Source organism: Folsomia candida, unplaced genomic scaffold (genome assembly GCF_002217175.1).
Source record: "Folsomia candida strain VU population unplaced genomic scaffold, ASM221717v1 Fcan01_Sc007, whole genome shotgun sequence".
In the NCBI taxonomy this organism is placed as follows: Eukaryota; Metazoa; Arthropoda; class Collembola; order Entomobryomorpha; family Isotomidae; genus Folsomia; species Folsomia candida.
Window position 1 is genome coordinate 1,645,441 of NW_019091199.1, and position 17,830 is coordinate 1,663,270.

The following is a 17,830-nucleotide window of genomic DNA, read 5'->3' on the forward strand; positions in this document are numbered from 1 at the left end:
AGAAAAGCCTATGGATTTGCTATGTATTTAGGAGATGGATGGAATGCGCTAGTTTAACGGGAGAATGGAACACAAACGCTCTGAATTCAATTCTCATACGTACGTACATTGTAAGTGTAAGTGAGACAATAAATAATGTGAAAGTCTAGATTACGTAGGATTACGCATATTTTGGGCTGTTCACTCCACGTGCATAAACAAGCTAGACAAAGATTTCTTCTGTATCAATCAATACCGTTCCTGTTGAAGAGGAGGAAGGAATAATGGCTGCCTTCCTACGATTGAATAACTGACGGTGTACACATAAAGGGAGCAGATGTGAAGCTAGTTAATCGATAATCGGTTTTGTATGACTTTGCAAAATTTTATTGAGTCGTGGGAACCACGTCGGCTATAGATTCTTTTCTTGGACGATGCTGTAGATAGAAAATCAGAACATTTTATTTGCATTTTGTTATGCAAGCGTTCTTTTTTTTCGACTACACAAGTATGTACATGTGCGTATGTACGTGATGTGTAACTTTGTTACGCCTGGGTAGATGAAATAGTCCTATAGATCACATGAGGCACATTGAGACTGTATGTATTTAGTCTTATCCGGTGGATTTCCCAGCCTGAAATCGTGTACAACTTGGTTTAGCGAGATTGTTTTTTTGTGCGCATTGTCGGGAAGGGAATAAGAAGAAGTGAGTGAAGGTAATAATATAATGACTTTTCGTAATTAAATGTCTTTACAATACAATCACATCATACCAAGAAACGGTGTTGATTTGGTTCCCGCAGAGCCAAACCAGTAAATCTCTCGATTCTCTTGTCCACATCTTCTCCAGCCAGACCAGACCAGGGTCCAGTCACATTAATATCTGACTTGTCCAGTTCAATTTAAAATTCAAAAAGTAATTAAAGCTAACACAGTCGCTTTGTTTCGTTTCTTTGTTTGTGTCCATTTTCTTGTTATTCAGATGGCATGGTAAGAGGATGAGGTGGAAGAATATTTAATTTCCCTGAGATTTAGCCACGGTTCCCACAGGCAAAACAAGATGGATTTCGTATCAGCCGTGTGTGTGGGTCTCTGAGTGAGGGGATGGATTCGACGGTAATGTAATTGTTGGAAGGTAATGATAATGTGATGAGACAAGGAACGGGTGAAGCAAAGCACCGACCGCAGTAGAACAATACCGACGACCAATTCCAGGGAGCATTTCGATTAATTTTTTGTCCTCTACCTCGCAATGAGTAGGAAGAAAGAAAAAAACTGGATTTTCTCTCAACATTATCTCGTCCTTGTCGTTCCGATGCTACTTGTCTACCACCAGCCACGTATGCCAGCCTGATAGGGAGAAAATCAAGCTGAACATCTCCTAATGGAAGGAAGGAGAAAATTATTTCATTTAGTGGTAATTTAATCTTTTAGGACTGGAATGACGGAGGGTGATGCAAGATTGGGTGGAAGATGCTTAATTTAATGGAGTCTAGCATAATGGGACCTTAATCAGAATGTGAGGATCAGCTCATCAGGTGAAGTGGAGCTAAAGCACTAAATTGGTTTCGGAAGAGAATTAGGGAGAGTCGAGATGAGATGCGATATTACAATTAGTTTTGTAATATGTTCATTATTTAATTTCGTATCTGGTTATACGGACAGCAGGCAACGACCGGTGTCATGTTTATCATGTCGAAGCCTCAATTTACCAAAAACTACACATTTTCGAGTCGATATGAACCAAAGTAGAAATTGGTATACAATTAACAGACAGCGACTATGGGAATGTGGCTTCTGGTGTAATTCTTTTTAATTAACATAATTTCGAAACAGGTGAAAGAATCTTATTTTAAATTCTTATAAGGAAGTCTATCTCTTTCAAATGATCTAAATGCGTACATAAATACTCCTCGTCGTGCTTGGGGGTTTCGATTGCAAGTTTTATTTTAGGAGAATATTCAGGAACCTTTTGTCCATCAAATAGAATCGATCTCAATAAATAGATTGGGTGTGTGATTTACATCAAAAAGGTGATGGAGTCACGCTTAATACATGTAACGCATAAAGATTTGTAAAAAAAATCTCTCAATTCCTCATTAACCGGTAGCTACAGTCGATTATGGACTGTTTCCCCTCATCCGATCCTCAGGATTGTATAATATACGCTCCACGCTCGTTGATTCGTTCGTGTCTTGCTTTCATTAGAACTTTTTTTCTAGATTTTCAAAGTTTTCTTAAGAGTAACAAACAAGCAAGTGCACTGACTATCGTGATGGCTGATTTGTTACATAAGTTCGAGTGTTGTAAGGATAAAATGCTTCACACTTTATTCCAAATTATACATAAATAATAGGCCAAGAAGATGGATACACACGAGACGTGCTCTTCGGAAGGACTATCGTTCATGATGACTTTTAGTCCTTTTCCAGTAGGATTTACTTCCACACACACTAAAAAACCACAACGATTTGGCTCCAATAAATTGTTAAGTACATCTACATACAACATAGTACAACAGTTGAACAACATTTACAATCAACCACAAATTACACGTTGGAAATCTCGTTGTGGGCAGAGTTCACTGGAATTTATTTTCCATTTGTCAGTAATAGCCAATAAATATACATATGTAGAACGGATAGGATGAAAAACGCTAATTGAGAACTGAAGGGTCGGAAATCATCGGAGAATTCACAATTACAGGCTTTTGGTCACTGGTCGCAGCAAATAACATCGTTCCTTGTACTCGATGAACGGATAGAGGAACAGGATTTTTAGCACCGACATCATCGCAGAATCCGAAAAACTTCAGAAGGCTCATGTAATCGCGATGCATGACGGAATCAGTCACCCAGCGGACACAGTAGTAAGCTCGCCTCTCTTTTAACTGTTGCAAAAGTTGCATGGCCCTGTCCGCCGTGGTTGCTGCCACAGTTAGCTGACTTTGAAAAATGAGACAATCAGAGGGACAAATCGTCAATACGACCAGTTCCAACTGTAACTTCACCAGTTGGCATTCTATCGGCAGATCTCGTGGATTGAATCGATATTGGTCATTGCAAATGCGATTCATGGCAAAAATTACTGGACCCAGGTTTATATAAAAGTCGTCATGGTCGAGAGGAAGCTGGCGGATTTGTTTTGGACTTCCCTTGCTCTCCAACGACGCACTCTTGAGATTGATGTCTAGTACTTTCAGAGAAGAAATTATCGTGGTGAGCAGTTGTTGAGCATGAGCCATGTCTCCTACGTATAAATAAAATTACATAATATACACATCTCTAGATCCATGAGATGTAATACGACGTTTGTCAATTACCATCCATCAGGGCAATGTCCAAGGCTGAAATGTAAAGTGGAATAATGTCTTGTTTCATAAATGTAGCTTTTTGTTCTTCGGGGACGCCGTTGAACGCTTCGTGTGAGATTGACAAAGAGGAAAGAAGCTTTCGAAACCGTTTCATCCTCACGTTTTTCTTTGACACAGACTCGTCGGAAACTCTTCCCATCGGCCCACACCAAATCGTGTGATATCGAATGTACGGGTTGTTTGAAAATATGTCTGGTCCCGAGAACTGGATGGTCTCTGCGGCTGGTGGGAGAAAGTGGCCACAACATGGATGAGCGAATTTCGGCTTCCTGTTATTCTTCATCCGCGTCTGCCATTCACATCATTAATGTTACTGAGCATGACATCGTTAAATACGGAAACTACAATAGGTTTCAGAAAACACGTGCCCACGCGGACAAGGAATATCGTTCGTTACCTTCTTTGGCTTATTTTCCCTCTCGATGTTCAAGGTGTCTGGAGAAAAGGTGACAACTTGTCTTAATGGTCTGGAGCATCCATCCTTGTTCTCGTCCTCGTCATTATCCTCGTTTTTCAAGCATCCTGCTGGAAGCATCATCTCTTCCGAGTCAGTCATGAATAAATTACTATTCTTTGTACGACCACTTTCTCTTAACGGGACGGTTTGCGGTCGAGCTTTTCCCCTGGCTCCTGTGGTTTTGGTTTCATATTCCATTTGAGACTGCGACCACTTCCAAGACCTCGAGGGCATTGATACTCCCTTAGCTTTGCCTTTACGAGTTGTCCCCACAAGGGCAGGTGGTGGTGGTGTTGTGGTATCCAACCGATTGTGTCTACGAGGAAATACGGGTGATTTTCTTTCTGGCAAAACGACCTGAATATCCTTGATTATGGAAGCGTTCAAATTGCCCCGAAGTTCTATTTTCGCTGGGTGATTATTAACAGGACCTGGAGCAGCATTATGATTGATCTTTACTTGCCGGTTGTTGTTAGAGTCAGTCCTTGCACTGAATTTTTGCTTTCTTCCAGTTTCAGCAGAAGTCGTGGGGAATTTGCTGGGTGGAGGAGATGAGTGCACCTCCAACGAGGCTGGAGCAGTGGAGGCACGCGAAGGGGTTGGGAAAGAAGACGTGTATATGGCTTTCACCGAAGTGAAAGCGTCGAACCCTGGGAGCTCTCTTCCGTCGTTTTCCACAAGTGTGAAGGATTTCGATGTGCGGTAGTCGTTGCCCAGTTTTGCCAAGTTATTGTTCGAATACTTTTTGGCTAATGAGTCAGTATTGTCATAATTATTGTTGTTGTTGGAATCCGAGTATTTCGCACGGGCAAATGTGTCAGCGGGTCTCATCCTTCCCAGATTTCCAACTCTTGTCGTGTTAGAATCGAGGGGATGACGATGCATGTGGGAACGATTTGCTAAAGTTCTTTGAAAATTATGCGTCGTTGTAATTCCCAAAAGGTCAGTGGGCTTACGGCGAGACTTTGGTCTGGGTAGAGGTTGACTCACGCGATAGGACATTGTATATTTTGTTTGCAATCTGCCAATCTGCCTACATATTTTGTATTTTCGAATAAACTAGAAATTTAGTATTCAATAGTTTAGTGACACAATCTGCTGTTCATTGTGCCGGACATAATAAAACATCACGTTTCAACTTTCTCCCCAAGCCAGTGTAACTACGGTCTGTGTTTGTACGTTATTAGCAACCAAATTTTCGAAATTTTCAAAAACGGTGCATATCCAACATCCATATGTATTATGTATACTGTTTTGAAAACCATACAGCGGAGCAATGCAAAATGCAATGCAATGCATTACACATTTATAACGAGTTGTTCAACTTTTATTATCTCCACCTGCCTCATTTGATGATATAAATATTATGTAGATTTGTGTATGCAGATAAATCAACTATGCATATTTTAATTGCATTTTAATAAATAAAGAACTTTAATAAATATATTGTGTTTACTAAAATAGTTTCAATATAATAATTTTTTAGTAATTGTAGATTTGCGTGAAATTTCTGATTGAAATTTGTAACTCACCGCTTTTCGTTGGTAAATTATTTAAATCCGCATCTTCGATCTTCATGAAAAAAGTTGCGTTTGCTGCTGAGATTTATTTACTTATTATTGGTCTACAGTACATATATCTTGCTTGTTATTTATTAATATGTAGTGAAATATTGCAACTTTATGAATACACGAATTTCATACACAAATGATAAAACTGCATTAACTTTAATTATTTAGACACAATTTTGGTAGTACAATTTTTTTTTGTAGTACATACATACACGTACATATTCAAGTTTAGAGTAAATTATTTAAGAATTTATACGTTCCATACATCAAAATTAAAAAATGCAAAAAAAATTGTACGCCAAGGGCACCCGGGATTCCCAAGCGGTCACCCATCCAAGTACTAACCGGGCCCGACGTTGCTTAACTTCAGTGATCGGACGAGAACTGGTGCATTCAACGTGGTATGGCCCTTGACAAACTCAAATGCAATCCATCCTCCTCTTATGTCATTTTTCTGACTCACTTAATTGAAAAATGTGAGACTTATCCTTATTCCTGAACACTTTAGTGAGCAGATTTCAATTCAACTGAATTTTACTCATTGCAATTTTAATTCTCCAACATAATTAAAGAATTGATTTTGGGTACTGTGTGGGGTGATAGAGAAAAATTCAATATAAATGAATCTCACAATGCCCGAAACTGCGCCAACTCGGAATATGCAATGTGCTTTTCTTATTGTTCACATCACATTTGCTAATCGGTGTCTTTTTGTGTAGTTTGTTATCAAAAGTAAACTATTATTTAGTGACAAATTGGGTAATTATAACTCAAAATAGCATGGGTAAAGCACTAGTTGCTGAAAGGCCCAGATATGTCGTGGAGCTGCCACCCCCACCACCTAAGGATTATAAATTCAGTTGCATAGATTGCGACAAAAAATTTGCCAAACTTTCAAGATTAACGATGCACCAAGCTATACACTTATCTGAGGTAAGCAGTTAAAGACATATTATCAGTTTATTAAACACACACACATTGATAAAATATAACATATACTTAATTGCCTTTGGGAGTAGTTATATGTACTAACATATAACTACATATCACTAACATATAACTGTATATAGTACAGTTGTTTATGGATTATTTTGTAATTTCACTTCTAGAAACCTTATAAATGCTCATTCGAAGGCTGTGAATCATCATACTATCGGAAAACTCATTTGCAACGGCATGAAGCTACCAAGCACACGACTATGGGAGGAGGCTTTAAGTGAGTTTGTTGTCTGTATTTTATTAGTGTATTATTTTATTTTGAATCGTACATTGCATTCTGTTACGTGGTAAATAGGTGCAGCTTTGACGGATGTTTAGCCTCGTTTGATTCCGCGACCAGCTTATACTTTCACAATAAGAAGAAACATTGCGAAAAGAAATTTTCGTGTCCTATATGTCGGGAAATGTTTAGCAAGAAGTACCAATTAAAGGAACACACGTTCGAACATGCTGGCCATACAACACCGCTTTTTAAGTAAATAGTTTTCTTTGTCTACATACCTATCTATTTCTTTCTGGTTTTGATGATGCGTGAATAGATTATCTTAGAATTATGCTAAATTTTAGGTGCGGTGTACAAGGGTGTAACGAAGAATTTAGATTGCACGCATTATTAAAATCTCACCAGAAACTTCATAGAAAAAGACGAATTGCTGGCGAAGAGGAATCTCAAAACAGAAAGACATATCAATGTTCGGAATGCAATGAAGTGTTTGAGAAATGGTCCAGTTGTTTAGCTCACAAAAAAAGTGCTCATTGTATGTCCCTCAATATTTATCCATTTTATGGAACAACTTTGTGTGATGTACATAATTTCGTTATAAATTGTTATAAATATATAGGCAATTTAATGGAGTGTCCTACTTGTAAGAAAAAGTTCTCACATTCACATATTCGTAATCACATCAAGATTCACGCAGAACAAAGGGATATCTTTCCTTGCCCTTACGAAACTTGTTCAAAGTAAGTATTATTGACTAAAAAACTCATAATTAGAATAAATACTTTCATTTCTGTTTGTGTCATTGAATCAGGTCCTACCAACACTCACAGAATCTTGCTAATCATATCGGGACTTTTCATAAGGGACGGTCTTTCGTATGCGGTATTTGTAGTAAGCAATTAAGTACTAAGGTAAATGAATTAATCTCATTCACGAGTATATAACATACATTTGTGGTTTATATTTATTTTTTATTGTTTGTTTTTTTAGCAAAAATTGAATCATCATATTAATATCATTCATGAAAGTGCTCCAAAGGCTGTACAAGATACAAATGATGATTTCATGCTGTCGCGGAGTAAACTGCTTGACATGTTATCGGGTGAGACTGACTTTGAAATATCAAGGCGTGGACCTGCCAAAGGCGTGCACTTTCCAACGAATAGCGATGGGAATTCTGGCACAAAAGTTACAACAGTACCTTCAGAATCGTTGGTGATCAGTGGCACAAATGATCTGAGTAACTCGCTACTTGAAAATTCAAATTATTTGGGAGAGGAATATTTAAAAGCTTAGCCGTTAGATTAGTCCGAATCACTGACTTTGCATAATCTTGATGCAAAAAGAACTATCTGATTAGTACTTGACAAGACCCGAGTGTTTGCTGTTTTTAATGTGATGTTTTGTTAACCTGTGTTCATGTGTTACCAAACTAATAAATATACAGAAGTAAAAAAACTCGTAAGATCCATCATATATATTTTTCAATGCCCAAGGCATACATATTTGCAAAAATGAAGCCATTTGTCAAATGACTGAAAGTTAAAAGCTCGAGTTCGTGACAATTATACGAGGGTGAATTTGCCCATTTATATCTTTATTTGCATCTCCCCCACAAGCTGCACGTCATGTAGCACTTTCACACCAACCACCATAATATGCTATAGTTCTGTCTCTTTACAATACGAATCGAGTGAAAATATCCACTTTAGAGCACATATATATGTGCTGTAAAGTGTATGTTTGTATATAAATACAAACATATAAGGTATTATATTGCAAATACAGGAGCAGTTTATATTTCACTCAAGTTTGCTTTGGTGTGCGAGTGGAGTACGGCAATGAATATAAATAAACCCACTCACTTCCTGCATGGTTACCTGAAACCGTCGCAAGGAAACGGAAGGTATCAAAACACAAACGGGTGACCAGGTGGGTGGGGATTCATGCCCTAATTGCGAAACCCACTCTGCTCCATGTTCGCAGGATATCTATCTCTTACGTGTGTACTAATCCTAAATACACCAAAGTATTTGCTAGTGGGCTGCATATCCAACTTTCTACTTTCACTTCTGAGAAAGTTTGTGTGCGTTCATTAGTCAAATCAATGCCCATGTCTTACATACCTCGTACGCAAAAATTGTCGGAGAGAAGTCTACTCTGCAATCTCTCCAACACGTATGAAATTATGTGTAGGGAAGCATTCAACTCCATCCACGTGCGATGAGTACCAAGTTGAGATTGACACATGAAGAACAAATTCTTATTAGCACATTGCATCTCACAAAGGAAAGTTATGTCGATATTTGTTTGCAGCATTTTCTTCTGAGGAAGGCCAATTCTATGTCGGATGAGCATATTACGTAGCTTGGAACTAATTATTACGTTAGATAACAATAATGTCTCTGGCTATCTTTAAACTTTATGAAATGCGTGTAATTTTTTGGTATATAGATGATATTACGAATACAAGCAAATTCAATTCTGATAGCAATTAATACTTGCACAGGCTCATGAATATACGCACATAAAATAGGTAATCAACTTTGAGATTCCTATTTACTTGCGTACAATACAGTTGGTGGTGTTGTTTAGAAACATTCATAACGGATTGTATTAACAATAACATTTTTAGCTTATCAAGCTCTGCATCGGAATCGGTAGGTATGGATAGCATGACAGCAATTACTATTCCCATCCATCTACTCATCCAACTATCTCTCCCTTTTTTGGCATGTCGGAATATCTCTAACAAACAAACCACTTACATACTACTTTAGGTACCAGGAAAATTGTGTTGCAGAATGGAACTAACTTTCACTTGCCATGGTTCAAGTATCATGCGACCACTAACCAACCAAGCGTACAGATTCTTATCACCCGTCCTTTTGAACAAATTGTCTCCTACTGTACGCGAGTTGTCCCCCATGAAATGACGACTCGCGATACATGCATGCATACATATGCGGAGACAACATTCAATATATACATGCATATGTACATGAAATCCAATATACCTCGATCGAACTTTTAGTCACCTAACTAAAACTGCAATGCATTACAAAGAAAAGTAGACAAACACACGGCAAGGCACCCGATTGAAGTTTTAGTATTGATGTCGTTGATGTCATGTTCAAGTCGTAGGTGTGTTGTTGTACTGGTTGGATTTGATCGAATAAGTGTATCGTAAAGTAGTTGTAGTCATTTCCAATTCAGACTTTTAGAACGACAGGTCACAGGAAACCCAAATCAATTCAGAGAAAGCTCCACAGGAAGGAAGGATCCTCGTGTTTTGGCCCATATACTTACAGAATAGTGATAGTTGCTGCACTGCATTGTCATTCTGAATTTGGTAATACGTCACCTGAAGAACGAATCAAGCCAGATTGTTCATTCTGGTTTCCTGCACTTTGATAAATAAATGACAACTACGCTCCCACCCGTCGTATTTTTTAGGTCGTGGGCATAATGTCGCTGATGTGAGTCAAGATACTAGAAAAAGAAGAACGCATCAAGATTGAAGAACGCATAGTTGCGGGTTGACTAAAATTGTGTCAGAGAAGACAAAGGCTGGAGACGGACAGTTGACATCAGACATCAAGGTAGGCACACTACTGGTGGTATCAAGTATCAATTTATAATGGGCATGGCCTAGGATTTCCGTATCTACCTTCCGTACATACGAGTATTATTGGCTCATTTTGCTACCAAATTGGAGGTACATACAAGCAGTATATTTGATGGGCAAATAAATGAAGCATATAGCTTGCAGTTTTTAGGTATTCATAACTGTCAAACGATAGCTATGCATATGTCAAACTGCTTTTCTGCTATAATTGCGTGGCAGTAGTCATTAATATTCCTCCAATCAATTGAAAATAAAATATGCAATATGAGCAATATGACCTACAAACACACTACCATTCTCAATTCTTGAACGACGACCCCATACACAATTTATGTATGTCTGTATGTGTGTCCTTGTTTCGAAGGAATCCTTCCATGAAGATACACCATGACTTATTAGTATATGCATAGCGTCCCATATATTCACGTAGGCATGTATGTATGTAGTTATATACCGGCGAGAACAAAAGCGAGTACTTGTGTGTAATTGTCTTATTATTTGTGGATTAAAAATTTCAGCAATTTATTGGATACCTTTCCATGCTGACGGACTCCCTTTTGTTAGCAGGGCCTTGCTAGCAAAAGTCCAACTTGAGCAACCGGATAGGATTTCCCCTCGCTCAACTGGCAACTACATATCGGAGAAAGCTTTCTCTTAACCTAATCCACACTTTACCAACAACCAACCACATTCTGGGAAAAATCAGCATTCAACACGGGGTCGGAGAAAGTTGAAAAGAAATGGTAGGCTTCCCTCTTTGCTTCCCAGTGTTAGTTACACTCTGAAATTCTTCTCAAGAGGATCAGCTAATTATATGCGTCCCAGTAAATACATAGTTCGCTGAAATCAAACTATTTTCATTGATAGGGAGTGCAATTCCTTAAGTTGGTGACCAATATTTTTACGCAGATAATTTGTTTGCATAACTTGCAAACGTCTTCATGCTACAGAAAATTGGGAAAATCAACGCCAACAGAGTAGTTCCATACTTTGATTTCTTAAATTTCGTCCAACTCTAATTTTTTCGAACTAATTTTCAAATAAACCATTATTTTTATTATTATTGGCTTTTCACTAACAATTTCCAGTTGACTCTCTTCGCTTTTTCATGTACTCAAAGGTAATCTTACAATTAGAAGCATCTGTAGATTAGATTCGTTACTTAATTGACAGAGTGTATTCATAAGTAATTGCATACTGACCGTGCATGTGAATTGAAGAACTGCTCTGTTCTGTTATTCGTATTGTAGACCCATTTTAAAAGACGAGGAAGAATTTAATTTTTTCATAGTGAATGTAAAATTGTTCTGCCTGAAGCATCTGTATGGAAATATTTTTAGGCATAAGCAATTGATGAATATATTAAGAACTTAGGCATGGTTGTGAGTTTTAGTAGTTTGAGAAGTTGACAAATCCACTCAACTAGAGTAGTTATTCGTTTTATATCCTGTTCAATATTCTATTGGTTTGACTCAAGCAAGAAAAACCGACACCACGAATAGCAGCTTTTGCAAAGTCAAACACAATGTACATTTACATTCCACATTTACCTGGAAATATCGACTTGCTGGTTGTAGCCCCCTTGCTCAGACGGTCGACCTACTTTCACTCCTCAAAATGAGAACTTGACGAGTCAACACTAAATTTTTTTCTGATAATACTCATTTTAAGTCAACCCAAATTCAACAATTATGCATAAATTAAATTTGGCTTGACTTTGAATGTTTATAGAGTTGCTGTTTGTTTGTTATAGTGAAATTGGGTATTTACTAGAGGTGAGCTGGATCGTCATTATTTGAGATCCAATCCGTCCAAATCCATTTGGCCCAAAAAATTTCAGATCCAATCCATCCAAATCCATTTGGCCCAAAAAAATTCAGATCCAATCCATCCAAATCCATTTGGCCCAAAAAAATTCAGATCCAATCCATCCAAATCCAAAAAATTTCAGATCCAATTCATCCAAATCCAGTTGGATCGGATCAGGGCATGGATTATCCAAAGAATTATATATATAAAGTCATGGTTAGTGTTCGGGGTACGTCTGATTGGACTGTATATGTGTCACAGTGTGTGCCATGCAACAAAAGTATGGCCCAGTTACTGTTAGGATGAGATCGAAGTGTTAAAAAGAACACTTCCTGATATTCTTTATGATGACGAAGTTTATCCAATTTGACCAAATCCAATCCACCCAGATCCTATTCATCCAAATCCATGTCACCCAAAAAATTTGAGATCCAATCCATCCAAATCCAATTCACCCAAAATTTTTCAGATCCAATCCATCCAAATCCATTTGGCCCAAAAAAATTCAGATCCAATTCATCCAAATCCATTTGGCCCAAAAAATTTCAGATCCAATCCATCCAAATCCAGCTGGATTGGATCGGGCCATGCATTATCCAAAAAAATGGATATCCAGCTCACCTCTAGTATTTACAAGTGTGCATGTTGCATACTAAAACAGTATGTTTCCTCAGTACATGGATTGATGGCTTAAAGCTAAATATATGTATGACGTTAATTTCAGTCCATTTTAATAATTTAGAGGGTAGCTGCAAAACTTTGTATACTAATTAATTTGTATTTTCTGTAATTTTTGGAACGGTCATCTAACAAACGTGTTATGCTCGTGTTTTCAACCGTATCTGACTTGAATAACAATGTAACCTCTTTCATCCCGCTATGATAATCGCTTCAACCCTTAGTCGAAGAAAGTAAGTCATCAGTGTGGATTCTTGCATGTGCTTGAACAAATACTAAACTTTTCCTATTTTTCACCTTTCTCCAATTTGCACATTCTGCGTAATTCCCAGTCATTGTCTATTGGCATCCTTCATAAAAAGTAATAACTTTAAATGATTTCCTGATACAGAGAGAGTGCCTTTCCATCCACATTGGCCAAGCAGGTCTGGCTTTCTCTTTATACGCGTGCATACAAAATTTAGCGTTTGGTAATTTTGTGGTCACAGATTTATTATTATATATTTTTATGCACACAGGATGTCAGATAGGAAATGCATGTTGGGAGTTGTATTGCTTGGAGCATGGTATCCAACCGGTAAGAAACTAGTGTTCCTTTGTGCATTACTCATGTATTTAGAATAAATGGAAATCCTTGAACCGTCCAATCGGTAGGACGGGATGATGCCCTCAGACGAGACGTTGGGAGGAGAAGACGATTCTTTCAATACTTTCTTTAGTGAGACCAATGCTGGGAAACATGTTCCGCGTGCCGTTTTCGTAGATCTAGAACCCACGGTGATTGGTAAGAAAAGAAAGATTTTCCATGTATTTATTTTGTCGTTTAAAAAGCTGTGCTAGGTATTTTGCGTGAGCAGAGTTTGTGCATATACTTAATTAGGATTAGGTTCTACCTAGAGACACAATAGAAAGTATGCAAAGAAGTAGGTCAGACTGAGAGGCTCGATTGTCAATTATAATGCAAACTTTGCATTTCAATCCCTCCTGATTGACTTTTATAACCTTTTCCCATTTCTTCTACTACGAAACACAAAAGATTGGCAAGGTTTTGATCGATCTACTTTCTTTTCTCAACTTCTTCTTCTGGTTGAATGCAGCATACATACGTACGTTTGTAGGCCGGAAGCAGTTTTTCATACATTGTATGTGCAGTTGAAAAATTGTATGATTTGACTAATTTGCATGTACATAGAGCACATAATTAGAGAGTTGATATTATGAAAATAATTTTACAATAAAGAAGGATATATGTATTGTGTAGTGCTGTAAAATAATGAATGAATTTTCGAACTCTCACAAATCACAGATGAAGTAAGAACTGGAACTTACCGGCAATTATTTCACCCCGAACAACTCCTAACGGTAAGACTTACTTATTTATTTATCGTGACACAGGGTCTTGTAAAATTTAAAGTAGCTTATCAGATTTTACCTTCCCCGTCATTATCTCAAATTTCCCTATGCACTTGACTAATCCTAAGACGTCTCATCTTCAATGCAATACAAGTAGTATACATATGACAAATTGCATTGCAGTGGAAAGAGGATGCTGCCAATAACTATGCTCGAGGACACTACACAATCGGGAAAGAAATAATTGATGTGACGCTGGACAGGTACGTAAACTATCGAGCCAGTAATTACGATCAGCTATAGAAGCGGTGTCACCCATACGCAATTGTAACTTTTCTGAAATATCGCTTTTCCCATTGTGCAGGATAAGACGTTTATCAGAGGCCTGCAATGGTCTTCAAGGATTCCTTATTTTCCACTCTTTTGGGGGAGGAACCGGCTCCGGCTTTGGCTCCTTGTTGATGGAGAGGTAAAATTGGATGGTCAGTATGTCGCCATAATAATTGTACACACTAATTTAAATTTTTTAGGCTCTCTGTGGACTATGGAAAGAAATCCAAGCTGTGCTTCTCAATCTATCCAGCTCCAAGGGTATGAAAAACAACAATAAACTAATTATTTAAGCAATCGGCACAATTGAAAACTTTCCATACTTTCACCAGGTGTCTACTGCCGTCGTGGAGGTATGTAAGCATCATCTTCGCACCCTCTCCCATAAACAGTTCTTTAGAGTCATGGTATTATTTAACAATCATGATTATTATTATTACACGCAGCCATACAACGCTATTCTTTACACTCATACCACTTTGGAGCATTGTGACTGTGCCTTCATGGTCGACAACGAGGCCATTTACGAGCTCTGCTTCCGCAACTTGGGCATAGAACGACCAACTTACACTAATTTAAATCGACTCATTGGTCAAATCGTTTCTTCGATCACGGCCTCATTGAGATTCGACGGCGCCCTAAACGTCGACTTGAATGAATTTCAAACCAATTTGGTAATTGATTAGGGATTAGCATCACGAACGAATTGCAGGCTTTACAAATTCCTCTTCTCTTCCAGGTTCCGTACCCACGCATTCATTTCCCTTTGGTATGTACACATAGATATGTATACGGAATTAATGAGTCCGTCATTCCATATTCATAAATGCGCTTCGTTTACACAATTATAGGCCACGTATGCTCCCATAATTTCTGCAGAAAAAGCATATCACGAGCAAATCAGTGTCGACGAAATAACTAAAGCTTGTTTCGACCCAGGTTCGATCGATTATTATTTCTCTGAAGTACTTGACCCTGGCTAACCCTTGTGACCCATAAATACTTTCAGCGAACCAGATGGTATTGTGCGATCCGAGAAAAGGTAAATTCATGGCCGTGTGTCTACTCTACCGAGGGGACGTGGTGCCCAAGGTATGTCATGAACAATGAGATTTATACATAATCATGCTTAAGACTAACGATAATAATTTCGAAATTATTCCAAGGACGTTAACGCAGCTATTGCAGGAATAAAGGCAAATCGCGCCGTCCAGTTTGTGGACTGGTATGTAAAACATTAGCAATTAATTAGGTGTTAATACCATCCCATTTTCCCATTTATATTTACGAACTCGGTGATGTTTAGCAAATTTTATTACTTTCACTAGGTGTCCCACCGGTTTTAAGGTTTGTTATACTTTAATGTTACAGTTTTTTGGCGTAAATACTCATATGTATAGTCAAGTCAAACTCTCGAACCCAGTCGAGCCATATAAACTTATATAAGCACTAGCAATCCATAATTCGGACATTAACACGTCAAAAGCCGAAAACTTTTGGACCATTTATTGATTTATCAAAATATCGAGAGAAAACTGATGTCACACATGTAATATGAATCATACTTTCCAAAACTTTTAATTTGCATTATAATTTGGATAGGTCGGGATCAATTACCAGCCACCCACAGTGGTGCCGGGCGGAGGTTTGTACATTTACAATAACAATAATAATATTAGTCAATTAGTTTGGACTTTTATTTATAACCTATACTTTACTCGGGTGCCATTTGGTAAAAAGAAAATAATTAAGAGCTTTTCAGAGGAAGAGATGAAATTTCTTTTAAAGTGAGGTTGGAGGTGGATACAAATTATACCTCGTACTTGAGGATTGTTTGGTTTTGTTTCAGATCTGGCTAAAGTTCAGCGAGCCGTGTGTGCCCTGTCCAATACAACTTCCATCATGGAAGGTAATCAATTTTAGATTCAATAGTCTGCATTCTGATTTCATACAAAAACGTCTGGAGGTGAAATGATTCAGATTTGCATATTGAGCATTTATTTATATTTATTTATTAGCATGGGCGAGACTGGACCACAAATTTGACCTCATGTACGCCAAGCGGGCCTTCGTTCACTGGTACGTGGGTGAGGGGATGGAGGAGGGCGAGTTCAGCGAGGCTCGAGAGGACATCGCCGCCTTGGAGTTGGATTATCAGGAGGTGCAAGAAAGTGCCGGAAGTGATGATGAGCAGTAGAAGACGATGAGGAACAGTTTGTACAGATTTCACACTATTTACTAATCTTATGTAAGTTCTCGAGACGTGAGACATCGTTGCTGGATCTCACGTCTAATCTAAAGCGTGTCTTTATTAGTTATGGGTTAATTATTTGCTTGTATTAAGAATAGATGAGAAATCATGCCATGTATGTATGCACCACATAAACTATATTATATAAGAACTCTTTATATTGATTCACTGTGGAATTTCACCATCCAGTTGAAACCAGCCTCTCTAGAAATTTGAATTGATGTGTTACTTACTTACCTGAAAGGGTAGCCGGTGTGTATTTATAAATGTACATAGTCACATGTCACATCTCCGTAAAACACTAGTATACTATTTAAATTCATTGAGTAATTAGTCATTTTATTTTGAAATGTGACATTTTTACCTTGCTTTGTGAATATCTGTAATCAAAAATGTAGGAATTCTTATGAAGGAAGTCATGTGCAAAACTGACTCAAAACTAGTCATATAGCTGTGATGTCGATGTCATTCGTCTTTAAGTCTAACTACTGATAGTTGTAGTAGTATTCTAAATTTTAACAATCAGGATGTTAATAGATAATTACTACGCAGCACAAAATTGGAATAACGCATGTGAAAGAATTGAGAATTTAGTTGGCTTGGGTAGTCGAGACAAACGGTGAAAGTCTTTCGTACCTTTCTCCTCCGTCCGAGTGAATCTTTGCCGTCCGTCGCGTTGCTGAAACAATCAATTTGTAAATAAATATCTAAGCTATATAATGTCTGATAAAATAGGTTTAGCGAAGGTGTATCTCGGTTATGAAATGTATTGCATTTGCAACTAATTCTAAGTAGCTTTGTATACATGACTAAATACAAATGTCAAAAATGCACTCATGAAGTGGTGCTAATTGTAGGTAGTATATCCTGGAAGCAGCTCATCTTAGGCATCAATATCGGCAATGACCATAAATTGCAGTTGCTGTTGATTTGGTTAGAGCCCAGGTATAAGTACATAGAATAATTATCTTTAAATGCACCGGTGATTGTTGTTATTTTCCGATTTATGTATTTATATTTTATGTATTTGCAATTATTACGAAAAATTATGAATTGTGCTATATTTTTGCTGCTCTATGATAAGAATTGCCTAATATCATGATAGATTTATTAGTCGCGTAATCGTTTATGCACAGTAGTAGTGACGTCGTAATAAATATACTTGCAAAAAACGACTG

The 17,830-nt window shown here is 37.7% G+C and overlaps 3 protein-coding genes and 1 non-coding gene across 10 annotated transcripts; 2 read left to right on the plus strand and 2 right to left on the minus strand.

Moving 5' to 3' along the window:
• Positions 1–2,545: 2,545 nt before the first annotated feature.
• Positions 2,546–3,895, minus strand: LOC118436263. Its single transcript, XM_035853960.1, has 3 exons — positions 3,751–3,895; positions 3,303–3,642; positions 2,546–3,229 (listed from the first exon to the last, which is right to left on the minus strand). The coding sequence occupies exons 1-3, from the start codon at positions 3,889–3,891 to the stop codon at positions 2,637–2,639; spliced, it is 1,074 nt and encodes a 357-aa protein (XP_035709853.1). The 5' UTR covers positions 3,892–3,895; the 3' UTR covers positions 2,546–2,636.
• A 1,782-nt stretch (positions 3,896–5,677) lies between these two features.
• Positions 5,678–5,796, minus strand: LOC118436342. Its single transcript, XR_004835380.1, has one exon. It is a non-coding gene; the product is annotated as a 5S ribosomal RNA (ribosomal RNA).
• Positions 5,797–6,040: 244 nt separating this feature from the next.
• Positions 6,041–8,065, plus strand: LOC110852066 (zinc finger protein 84). Of its 2 annotated transcripts, none has more exons than XM_035853991.1 (7): positions 6,041–6,314; positions 6,491–6,597; positions 6,676–6,855; positions 6,930–7,138; positions 7,223–7,343; positions 7,415–7,514; positions 7,594–8,065. In XM_035853991.1, the coding sequence occupies exons 1-7, from the start codon at positions 6,162–6,164 to the stop codon at positions 7,897–7,899; spliced, it is 1,176 nt and encodes a 391-aa protein (XP_035709884.1). In that variant the 5' UTR covers positions 6,041–6,161; the 3' UTR covers positions 7,900–8,065. The 2 variants fall into 2 exon arrangements, with proteins under 2 accessions (XP_035709884.1, XP_021955732.1); XM_022100040.2 differs by having other exon boundaries at positions 6,043–6,314; positions 6,948–7,138.
• Positions 8,066–9,586: 1,521 nt separating this feature from the next.
• Positions 9,587–17,827, plus strand: LOC110852785 (tubulin alpha-1C chain). 6 transcript variants are annotated; one of them, XM_035853535.1, is made up of 20 exons: positions 9,587–10,205; positions 10,750–10,974; positions 12,943–12,951; positions 13,110–13,143; positions 13,237–13,295; positions 13,373–13,502; positions 14,025–14,080; positions 14,255–14,334; positions 14,436–14,540; positions 14,602–14,662; positions 14,734–14,754; positions 14,848–15,075; positions 15,141–15,170; positions 15,253–15,340; positions 15,411–15,493; positions 15,568–15,626; positions 15,730–15,748; positions 16,004–16,046; positions 16,251–16,310; positions 16,420–17,827. In XM_035853535.1, exons 2-20 carry the CDS (start codon positions 10,972–10,974, stop codon positions 16,596–16,598), a joined length of 1,347 nt encoding a protein of 448 aa, XP_035709428.1. In that variant the 5' UTR covers positions 9,587–10,205; positions 10,750–10,971; the 3' UTR covers positions 16,599–17,827. The 6 variants fall into 6 exon arrangements, with proteins under 6 accessions (XP_035709428.1, XP_035709430.1, XP_035709427.1 ...); XM_035853537.1 differs by lacking the exon at positions 12,943–12,951; XM_035853534.1 differs by lacking the exons at positions 9,587–10,205; positions 10,750–10,974 and adding an exon at positions 10,990–11,351.
• Positions 17,828–17,830: the final 3 nt, after the last annotated feature.